Source organism: Choloepus didactylus, chromosome 12 (genome assembly GCF_015220235.1).
Source record: "Choloepus didactylus isolate mChoDid1 chromosome 12, mChoDid1.pri, whole genome shotgun sequence".
NCBI lineage: Eukaryota > Metazoa > Chordata > Mammalia > Pilosa > Megalonychidae > Choloepus > Choloepus didactylus.
The window spans coordinates 102,835,381-102,847,689 of NC_051318.1; the positions used below are offsets into that span (position 1 = coordinate 102,835,381).

Consider the following 12,309-nt stretch of genomic DNA (forward strand, 5'->3'; position numbering starts at 1 on the left):
AACTGATTGTACACTTTGGATCTTTGGATAGTTGTATGGTATCTGAACAATCTCAATAAAAATAAATACATTAAAAAAAGGACTATAAGAAGATACTATGAGCAACTGCAAGCCAACAAATTGCATAACCTAGATGAAATGGACAAATTCTGAAAAACACACAAACTAGACAGTCTCAAGGAGAAATAGAAGATCTCAAAAACCAGTATCTAGTAAAGATTGAATTAGTAATAAAAAACCTCCTAACAAAGAAAAGTCCAAGACCAGATGGCTTCACAAGTGAATTTGACCAAATATTCCAAAAAAAATTGAAGAGGAGGGAACATTCCCTAACTCATCCTAAGACACCAACATCATGCTCATACCAAAGCTAGATAAAGATATCAAAAGAAAAGTATTACAGACCAATATTCCTTATGAATATAGATGCAAAAATCCTCAACAAAATACAAGCAAACCAAATCCAACAGCAAAGCAAAATACTTATATGTCATGGGGATCAAGTGGGAATCATCCTAGGTATGCAAGTGGTGGTTTAACAGAAGAAAATCAATTAATTTAATATACCACATTAACAGAACAAGGGGAAAAACATGATTATCTCAATTGGTACAGAAAAGACATTTGGCAAAATACAGCATCCTTTCTTGACAAAAACACTTAGAAATCTAGGAATAGAAGGAAACTTCCTCAACATGATAAAGGGTATCTATGAAAAACCCATAGCTAATATTATATTCAATGGTGAAAGACTGAAAGCCTTCCTTATAAGATCAGGAACAAGACAAGGATGCTCTCTGTCACCAGTGTTATTCAACATTGTATTGGAAGCTCTAGCTAGAGCAATTAGGCAAGAGAAGGAAATAAAAGGCATCCAAATTGGAAAGGAAGAAGTAAAACCTTCCCTATTTGCAGATGACATGATTCTATATATAGAAAAACCTGAAAAATCCATAATAAAACTACTAGAACTAAAAAACAAATTAAGTAAAGTGGTGGGGTACAAAGTCAACATGCAAAAATCAGTAGTGTTTCTATATTCTAGAAAGAACAATCTGAAGAAGAAATCAAGAAAAAAATTCCATTTATAATCAACTAAAGGAATAAAATATATAGGAATAAATCTAACCAAGGATGTAAAGGAGTTAAATATAGAAAAGTGTAGGACATTACTAAAAGAAATCAAAGTAGACTTAAATAAATGCAAAGACATTCTGTGTTCAGGGACTGGAAGATTAAATATTAAGATGTCCATTCTACTCAAAGCAATTTATAGATTCAACTTAATCCCAAACAAAATTGCAACAGCCTTCTTTGCAAAAATAGGAAAGCCAATTATCAAATCTATATGGGACGCTAAGGCACCCCAAATCACCAAAACCATCTTGAAAAAGAAGAATGAAGTTGGAGTACTCACACTTCTTGATCTGAAAACCTATGACAAAGCCACAGAAATCAAAACAGCATGGTACTAGCAAAAGGACAACAGGACCAATGGAATTGAATTGAGATTTCAGAAACCAACCCTCACATTTTTGGCCCACTGAGTTCTGACAAAGTGTCAGGTCCACTTAATGGGGAAAGAATAATCTCCTCAACAAATGGTGCTGGGAAAACTGGATGTCATAAGCAAACGACTAAAAGTGAACCCCTACCTCACATCATATACAAAAATCAAAATCAACTAAAAATCAACTAAAAATGGATCACTGACCTAACTATAAGAACCGGAACTATAAAACTTCTAGAAAAAAATGTAGAGAAGCACCTTCAGGACCCTGTGTTAGGCAATGGTTTCTTAGACTTGACAACCAAAGCATAAGCAACAAAAGAAAAAAAAATTAGATAAGTAAGATTTCATCAAAATTAAAAATGTTTGGGCATTAAAGGAGTTTATTACGAAAGTAAAAAGACAAACTACTCAATGGGAGAAAATACCTGGAAACCACATATCCAATAAAGGTTTAATATCCCGAACATATAAAGAAGTCTCACAACTCAACAATGAAAAGACAAATAATTCATTCAAAAACTGACTTGAACAGACATCATGGTCAAAAAACACATAAAAATGATGATCAACATCACCAGCTATTAGTGAAATGCAAATCAAAACCACGAGGTACCATTTCACATCCACTAGAATGGCTAATAAAAACAAATGGAAAATTACAATTTTTAGAGAGGACTTGAAGAAACAGAAACACTCATTAATTGCTGGTGGGAATGTAAAATGGTAAAGCCACTGTGGAAGACAGTGGTGGTTCCTCAGAAATTACCATATGAACCGGAAATCCCACTTTTAGGTATATACCCAAAAGATTGAAAGCGGGGACTTGAACAGCTATTTGCACACTGTGCTGGTTTGGATGTATTGTGTCCCCACAAATGCCATTATCTTTGAGGCAGTCTTGTGTGGGCAGGAAATGTATTGGTGTTGACTGGGTTGGATTGGACGTTTGGATTGCACGCTTTATGGTCTTAAGACTGTAACTGTGTAATCAAATAAACCCCCTTTTATAAAAGCCAACTGTGGTGAGATCTTTCACTGGATAATTTCCATGGAGGTGTGGCCCCGCCATTCAGCATGGGCCTTGATTAGTTTACTGGAGCCCTATATAAGCTCAGACAGAAGGATCGAGCTCGCTACAGCCAAGAGGGACACTTTGAAGAACACACAGGAGTTGAGAGAGGAACTGCAGTTTACAGAGACATTTTGGAGATGGCCTTTGAAAGCAGACTTTTGCTCTGGAGAAGCTAAGAGAGGACAAATGCCCCAAGAGCAATTGAGAATGACATTTTGCAGAGAAGCTGAAGCCTAGAGAGGAATGTCTTGGGAGAAAGCCATTTTGAAACCAGGACTCCAGAGCAGACACCAGCCACGCGCCTTCCCAGCTAACAGAGGTTTTCTGGACACCATTGGCCATCCTCCAGTGAAGACACCTGATTGTTGATGGGTTATCTTGGACACTTTATGGCCTTAAGACCATAACTGTGTAATCGAATAAACCTCCTTATATAAAAGCCGATCCATTTCTGGTGTTTTGCATTCCAGCAGCATTAGCAAACTAGAACACACACCAATGTTAAAGCTGGAAGCGACTCAAGTGTCCATCAACAGGTGAATGGATAAACAAAATGTTATATACACAATGGAGTATCATTCAGCCATAAAAAGGAATAAAGTCCTGATATATGCGACAATATAGATGAACCTTGAAGACATCATGTTGAGTGAAATAAGCCAGACACAAATGGAAAAATATTGTATGACCCTCACTGATATGCAAACTCATAGAGTCATAATCTAGAATATCCATTACCAAGGGACAGGGTCGGGGTAGGGAATAGGAGTTAATGCTTAAACTGTACATAGTTTTTATTTGGGACAATGGAAAAGTTCTGATAATGGATGGTGGTGATGGTAGCACAACACTGTGATAGTAATTAACAGCATCGAATTAGATATTTGAATGTGGTTAAAAGAGGAAATTTTACGTTGTATTTATGTTACTAGAATAAAAATTTTAAGAAAAACATAGGACTGTACACACAACCCTATTGTAAATAATACACTATAGTTAATAGTATAATTATAAAAATATTCTTACATGAATTGTAACTAATATACCACACTAATGCTAGGTGTTAATAATAGAGTATTACATGGGAACTCTGTATTTTATGCATAATAGTTCTGTAAACCTACAACTTCTCTATTTAAAAAAGTATATAGGGAATGATTACACACACACATATGCAATCACACACAGAATATGCCAAAAGTAACTCTTCATAGATAGGATTATTATTTCAAGTCTCTTATTTTGTCTTATCCATATTTAACAGTTTTATTATTTGTCTAATAAAACAAAAAGTTAAAGAAATGTGTTCCAGGCATATGTAACTTCATGTTAACTCCGAAAGGTATACAAATAATTTTTGTCTAATTAAGTACACAGAAACATTTGGCAAAAACCCTTGTATAAAAAATAACCAACACACTTCTTTGACATCAATTTTTAAAAAGTGTTTTTTAAGAGTAAGGTATTACTAATGGTATTATTAAAACTAAGGTTATTACCAGTGTTTTAATATTAGTACTTATTAAATAATAACTTGGTTAATAAGCTTTAATGATATGAGACTCACTAAACCATCTAGCTTAAATATACTCTGTGAGAGATTATTCTACCAAAGTCCTTCCTCACCTCAGGAAAGACCTCAGTAAAGTTTCATGTTTTCTTCTTAGTCAGGAAAAACATGTACATACTTCCAGAACTTACTTAAGGGTAGTTTCAAATGTTTTGGTTAATTTTATTTATGCAAAACAAAATAATTGACTTTAAGATGTATTTTAAACATCTTTTTTTTTTTGCCAGTGAATAAAATTTCCCTTTTCCAAAAGGAAGTATTTTATTAACATGAGAGTACATGACACTACATTAGAGAATAAGAGTTCTGATTAAGAAACTTTGCATTTTATCTCACTGAAATCTAAGCATAAAGATGTAAATTTAAAGCTGAAGCCAGAGTATATGTTCCACATCTATGCCAAGTAGAGCGCAGAAGTAACAGGTTGCCATTGTAAGTGAAGAATTGTGTAACAGTTACCTTCAAGTATTCCAATGGATTATGATCTAACCCTGAGAGCAAGTTTAGGCTGGTTAGCTTCTACCACTCAGAGCTAGAAAAATTTTAACAACCTAAAGTCTGATCTATCTTAGGCACTCACTGAACAAGCTATTGCCCTATATTTTTACTTAATATGTTTCTGTATAAAAATAATGCATGCTCATTCGTATTGAAAATTTGGAAACTATTTAAAGAAAAGTCTAAAAAGAAAATGAAAGTAGGCACATAAAAGATGCTCAACATCATTGGTCATTACGTAAATGCAAATCAAAATCACAATGAAATAACCACTTCACATCCACTACTAGAATAGTATTAGTTTTTAAAAATGAAAAATAACGTGTTGGTTAGAATTCAGAGAAACAGGAACTCATGTATCGTTGGTGGCACCATAAAATGCCACCAACAGCTTGTGCAGCAAACAGTTTGGTGGTTCCTCAGGAAGTTTAAACATAGAACTACCCTATGACCCAGCAAGCCTCCCGCCAGGTGTATACTCAGAAGAACTGAAAGCAGGAACGTGAATAGACATTTGCACACCAAGGTTCATCAGCAGCATTGATCACAATATCCAAAAGGTGAAAACAACCCAAGTGTCCATTAACAGATAAATGGATAAACAAAATGTGGCACATACATACAACAGAATATTATTCAGCCATGAAAAGGAAAGAAGTTCTGATACATGCAACAACTTGCATGAACCTTAAAGGCATCAGGTTGAGTGAAATAAGCCAGAAACAAAAGGACAAATATTGTTAAGACTTCACTTACATGAAACACTTAAAATAAGCAAATTCAGAGAAAGAAAGTGGATCTCAGGTTACCAGCAGCTTGGATGGGGCTGGAGGTGGGGAGAAATGGGGAGTTATTGTTTAATAGGTGTGGAGTTACTATTCAGGGTGATGAAAAAGTTTTGGTAATGGATGGTGGTGTTGATAGCACAACACTGTTATTGTAACTAATATCACTGACTTGTACACATGAAAGTGATTAAAATGGGAAATTCTGCATTACATATTTGTTATCAATTTTTTAAAAAAAGAAAGAAAATGAAATAACTTATAATCATACCAGCCAGAGTATAAGTTTACACTCTAGCCTTTTAAGGTATATCCCTCCAATTTCTATGTGTATAAACACACACACACACACACACACACACACACACACAAAGGGACTATGATATTTATAGTTTTATATTTTATAATATGCTTCTTTTCACTTCACAGTCTATCCTTAGCAATTCCTCATGACAATGAGGGCATGTCATAAATCAGCCAAACCCTATGGTGGACATTCAGACTGTTTCCAAATTTTCCCTATTAGAAATAATGCTGAGATAAGCGTCCTTGTATGTAATATTTTTATGCATCTGTGATTATTTGTCAGGGTACATTCCTAAAAGGGAAATCACTGGCTGAAGGAGAACAAACATTTTCTAAATCTTTTGGTATATACTGCCAACTTGCCACTCTACACCACTGACCACTGCTAGCCTTCCTACATTTTTTTAAATTAGCTGAGGCTATAGATGCTTCTGTAATTGGCACAAAGGACCTGTCTACACTGCTTACAAAAACAACACATTACACAGTCATAATGGGCACAGAATATTGTGCCTACATAAACAAGCAAAGCATGCATCTACTCACGAGAGGTACTGGGTGGCGGGAAGAGCACCACCCGTGGAGTCTGGTTTGGAATTCTAGCTCCAGCAATTACTAGTCGTGTGACCTTGGACAAGTCACAATTTCTCCACTATAAACAGAGGGTCTCAGCTCCCTCATCTTTGGGAGGATTAGCTATATTAACATTTTACAGGGTCTGACACTGGTAATTGCTTTATTTTGATGTGATGCAGCACAGCAAACAAAGAACAGCCTTGGGGAGTCTGATCAATAGACTCAAATTCTGTCTCTCCTGATAACTGACTCTGTGGGTCTTAGGCAAGTCATTTAACTGACTTTAAAACAGTCACCTCATATACCTGTTGAGAGTATTATATGAGATCCACTGAAGCCCCTGGCACATTGTAGGTGTTTGCATTAATTTTTGGGGGTAAAAAAGACCCCATGTTTTACATGCACAGTGAGCAAGCAGATACAAGGATGAGTAAAGAACACTCTCTGCCCTCCAGAAGCCTCCAAGTGGTCTAGAAGACAGCCCTGGGAAAGGGCTGGGCTGCAATGCTAGGAAGAGAGGCTGAGCCATCTGGGCTGCAGTCCCTAGAGGGGGGGAGCCAGGGAAGGATTTTGAACCAGGATTGACTCAGCAGACCTCCTGGAGTTGTCAACAGCATGAGAGGTCTGGCAGATGAAGGGAACCAGGACCCAGCGCTTTCCCCAGGAATCAAATCTGGCACTCAGTAACTGACTGTTTAAGTAGGGTTCAGCCCTGGGACCACCATGTTTAAACCTGTTTAGTTCAGTGATGAGAGGGCTGTTCTTAGACCTGCACTCCAACTTTAAGACACCTCCCATCCCAATTTTAGAACAGTTAAGAATTCCTGACTAGATCAAAGCTTCTCAAAGATTTCCCCCCTACTTTTTCCTTACACTTCGGACTCCAATATCCACTTGTCTGCTAAAACAAGCAGCAAGATTTTTGAAGGAGAAACTACTAGTTCAACACTGTTTTTTCATAGGCATGTACTAATGGTTGGGATTTTGTATTGTTTTAAATACATCACAGTGCTGTCTGTCAACAAAAGTGTTCCTAACTTGAATATTGGAATTACACAGGAAAAAAACATGACTTCCAAGGAGCTCCAGCAGGGAGAGGCATTGGAGGGGTCTTTGAAGACTCCTATCATTGTCGGAATTCAATTTTTCTTAGAGTAGGGGCATAATCAAAACCACTGGAAGGAGGGGAGGTTAATTAAGTTTCCCATTTAAAACAGTTACAAAGGTGTAAATGTGGTTAAAAGGAACAGAAAACCCACACATTTAGCTTGTCACTCCAACCAGAAGATGCAAGACCCAATTTGAGATAGTTATTAAAAATGCTGTGGCTGTAAACAGAATAAGTCCAAGCAAATGATTTAAGCAAAAGACCTTGCCTCAATAATGGGGGCAGCACAGTGTGTGGAAAATGTCCTAAGGGAATCGGGGTTACCTGGGTTTGGTTTCCGATGTGCCTCTTGATAGCAGGGGGCCCTCCACTGCCTAGGAGGAAGTCTAAAGCTTCTGTAAGCATCTACCAGGAGGAGCTATGGGTACAGGGGGAAGTTTCAGTAACGAAAGTGCAAAGGAGGAGAGGTAAGTGATTAAAAACCTCTGGATGCTCATGGGTAAATAAGTGTAAACAACTTTTTTCTAACATGTTATCACAACAACAAAGAAAATGATTTAAAACGTGCTCTTCTTTCCAGCTTGTACCTCTCACCCAGAACAGGAAGATATTTTCTGGTGTCACCAAGTATCCACAAAGTGTTACAGCCAGTATTTCCCCTCTCCGTGTGCAAACGCATCTCCTGAAGTTTATGTTTGTATTACTTAAAGTAATGGCCTGGCCTACCGCATCACTTTACAAAACAAGCACTCAGAACTCCTTTCTAAAGTTTTGAGCACAAAAACCAAGGCACTTTGTGAGGAAAGTACTGCTGCCTTTTTCAGAAATCCATTCAAAGCAATCCCTCACTCCTCGGCCCAGGCCAGATTTTCCAACGCCTCCGGCTCCCGTCAATTTCCAAGCTAAAGCCGCCTCTGGATCAGGGGATTTAGGATCGGGGAACTTTCCTAACAAAGCGGCGGAACGGGCCTGCCCCAGTCGCTGTGCTCCATACCCAGCCTCAGTCGGCCTTGGGAACTGACGCCTGCGACTCCAAGGTCGCGACCGGTCCCCACACACGAAAGCCTGGCGCCCGCCTTCTCCCGAGGGCGCAGCGGGCGCAGGGGGAGCCGCCGCCATCGGCGCAGGCAGGGGACCGACCCCGAGGGGAGAAGGCGCCGCGGGCCCCGGGCGGCCGAGGACGAGGCCTGGACATGGGCAAGGCCGGCCGCGCGGCCGCCCCGGAGTCGCTTCCGCCGGCGCCAGGCGAGGCCCTACCTTCTCCTCGCCGTCGTAGATGCGTACCCCGCGCTGCTGGATCACCAGGGTCTCGGTGATCTCCAGGAGGCCGCTGGTCCACACGAAGCGGTCCATGGCCGCCGCCGGCCCGCCCCCAGCGCGCGCCCGCTCGCCGGCGCTCCCCGGCCCAGAGCCCCCAGCCCCGAGCCGAGCGCCGGCAGCCTGCGGCGCCCCCTGGCGGCCGGCGGGGCAGAGGCGGGCGGGGAGGGAGCGGGACCTGGGGCGAGCGGGGAATGCCCTCTGGCGGTCTGGCCACCACCGACTTTGACCTTGATGGCTCGGGGACATGCACCGCATTCTGCACGCAGGTGGGTTACAAACTCGGGGCTTGCACAAAGGACTTTGAGAGACCCTAGACCACAGCTGGGCTTCCTTATTGGGCATTATTCCTGCATTATTTGCGGCAGGTTTCTTGGCAGTGCCCAGCACGCTGTCTTGTTCCTTAATGGCTGTAAATACTGGCTTTTAAAAAATGAGTATGTATGACACGAATGATTTTTTTTTACAGCAGCAGTCAGTATGTAAATAATGCCTTGTGTGCCTCTTTTTTCCCCCTAAAGACTATTTTCACTTAAACATTTCCAGCTGCTAACACAGACCTCATGAATTACACTGGGGAATGTTTCAGTACATAGATATCCCATAATTTGCCTATTGGTTGGTCTAACACAAATCAGTCCATGGCCTCCACTACCACCTTCTGGGGGCCCCCTCCACTTGCCCTTACCCTTCATTTTATATTTTGCATTATAAACGGAGAGTTCTATTTATACTTGTTTCCCTTTAGCATTATTTTCTCAGAGGGCCTTCCCAAAATAAACTTACTACTTTAAAAGGTGCTTTACTTTCCCACAGCTAAATCAAATACCATAGAATGGGTTGGCTTCACCAACTGAAATTTTTTGGCTCAGGGTTATGAGGCTAGGGAAAGTTCAAAATTTAGGTGTCAGCATGGGGATGCTTTCTTTCCGAAGTCTGGGGTGTCCTGAACCTGCCGCTGGAGATCTTTGGTCCTTGCCTTTTCTGACACGTGGCAATGCACATGGTGGTATACTCTCCTTTCTCCCTGGTTCCACTGATTTCCAGCTTCTGGCTGCTCCCGTGATTTCTCTTCTTGTGTCCAATTTACTCTGCTTATAAGACTTCACCTATGTCAGATTAATGCCCACCCTCATTCAGTAAGGACACACCTTAACTAATAACATCTTCAAAGGCCCTGTTTACAAATGGGTTCATACCCACATGACCAGAGGGGTGGGATCTGAATATTCCTTTTGTGGGAGACATGGTTCAATCCCCAACAAAGTATGTGAAAAAATTTTAGACTGAATACCGCAAACTGGGAATACAGTGCCACCAACAAGTTGGCTTTTCGCAGGACAGGTAGCTCTGGCTACATTAGAATTGATTATTTTTGTTAATATTTGTTACTTGAAAATTATTTTATTTTTCTTTTTTCACTTGGTGATGACACTATTTCTCCATAACTTTTAATCAAAAGAAAATTTGTTATTCTGAAGAGTAGTTTAAAATGTATAAAAGTTGGGCAGCCTCCACTAAAGAGCATAAAAATATTCATTTAGACCAGATTAACACAAGGTACCTTGGTAATATACATTTAAATTTTATCATCATTTTGTGGCAGCCCAGCTGGGCCTCTCCTCAATGGCTCATAACAAACCTGCTTTAGACATCCGGAAGGGCTGCCACCAGAGAATCTCTCCTGTTTGTAAGTTCCACTAAATGTCTACTTCTGAGCCTGGCGTGTTTTTTGGTCTTGTGACAGCATGAGTTTGTGCTCTGCGTGAAATTGGTATGGGCCCTAACAATTGGCGAACCAGCCAGGAGACAGAGACACTACCAGCAGCAGATACTCAGCGAGGACAATCCTGGGTTGGCCTGAATCGTCCATAAGAAGAGGGGTGGCTCCCGTCCTGTATGGCTGGAGACTGCTGCAACAATGTGGCGAAGATTAACTCCGGCAGGGTTGCTGTTTTGCAACAGATATAAAGACAACTAAATCTTAGTAAAAAGATTTACTCCACATTGGCAATCTATGGAGGAACTGCAAGATGCTTTGCAGGGCCTGGGGATAAAACATGCTACATTTGAAGAATTTTGCAGGCCCTGGTAATGAAACTTTTACAATAGGGATGAAAGAAACCATCATGCACAACTCTTCTAATCATTTTTATGGACCCCTTGTGTACATTTTGAGTCTTCTAATGGGACTCCTGATTCTTTTGCCCTTGTATTTTAAAATTCTTTTGCCTTTGTATTTGAAAATTGTTTAATGAATCATAGGCACACCTGAGCATTCCCATATCATTGAGCTCACCCTCAGTATCTTAATTTTCTTTTGGTATGGTAGGAGTATATTGGAAGGAATGAAGTTATTTCAGGATATTTTCCCATTGTTTTGCTTTGTTTTGTATGGAAATGTTTTTTTATTTGGTAAAGTAAATTAAAAAAAAAATAAAATTGCTTAAGCATTAACATCTTTCTTTCACAAATAACATTAAATCTTTGTCAAAGAAAGTATACTTTCAAGGAATGAATAGAACCAACTTAAACTGGAACTTAAAAATAATTTTTCAAAATGCAATAAGAAGTCTATCTTCTTCAGGTCAAAAATTTTTGTGTCCCACCTCCACACAGAAGAGTAAATCTTCAATACTAATTAAAATTTTTGTATGTAAAGATTTTTATACCTCTGACAGATAGAGAATTATAAATATAAATGTACAATCATTTGTTTTTATCACCCATTTCTTTCTAATAATACATACAGATACTCTCACTCATGTCCATTTACATCTGGGATGCAAAACAGTAGAATCAACAGATGTTAAGTAGCAATTTTATTCATATGGCTATTTATTCCAGACTGTCTTAGATGCAAATGACAGAAACACATTGCAAACTTACTGTAACCCAAAAGGTAATTACTGTGTTTGAATAACTGGGATTTCCAAGACTTTTTCAGCTCTAGGTATAGCTGGATAAAGGCAGGGTGTCAAATGATATCTTTAGGGTGTTACTGTTTGCTCACTCACTCTCCACATCTGTGTATGTGTGTGTATTCGTGCATATGCATATATGCATACATAATCACACTTTTCATATGAATTTTATCTTTCTTTTGACAATAATATTGAAACAAATATCCAAATGACTTATCATTTAATATAGTTACTTAAGGAGACTAATACATAGAATGAAAGAATGAAACATTTTTGTAATTTTTCTTTCAGAATTTCCTTCTGGTAGTGTTGATTAGAGCCACTTAATTAGAGAAGGAAAATGCTGCCTTCATTTTCTATTCATGGGACGTTCACTGGTTCTGATCTGACACGCTATTACCTAGGTGCACTTGTGATTTTTAGTCTGCTTAGCATCTGAGTTCCGTGTAAGGTATGGATTTCCCAGCTTTCCTAGCCATAGTGGGGAGCACCTAATGGGGGATAAAAGCGCCAGACGCTGCCTTCCTAGACTCCCTTGCTGCTAGGGCGTGGTCAAGAGAGGCAGATTCCACCAATCAGATTCAGCCTTGGAAGCAGAATCCAGGGACTCAGGAAGCTAGGAACCCGGTAACTTTCATTC

At 39.5% G+C, this 12,309-nt stretch overlaps 1 protein-coding gene across 2 annotated transcripts in view; it reads right to left on the reverse strand.

The window, feature by feature from the left end:
• Window positions 1-8,828, reverse strand: part of VPS36 (vacuolar protein sorting 36 homolog) — a 56,061-nt gene extending 47,233 nt beyond the window's left edge. Inside the window, exon 1 of one of the 2 annotated variants that reach the window (XM_037799651.1) lies at window positions 8,686-8,828. In XM_037799651.1, the coding sequence (XP_037655579.1) occupies window positions 8,686-8,781 (96 nt within the window). In that variant the 5' untranslated portion in view covers window positions 8,782-8,828. The remainder of the gene's footprint in view (window positions 1-8,685) is intronic. The other variant, XM_037799652.1, reaches the window with a different exon arrangement.
• Window positions 8,829-12,309: the final 3,481 nt, after the last annotated feature.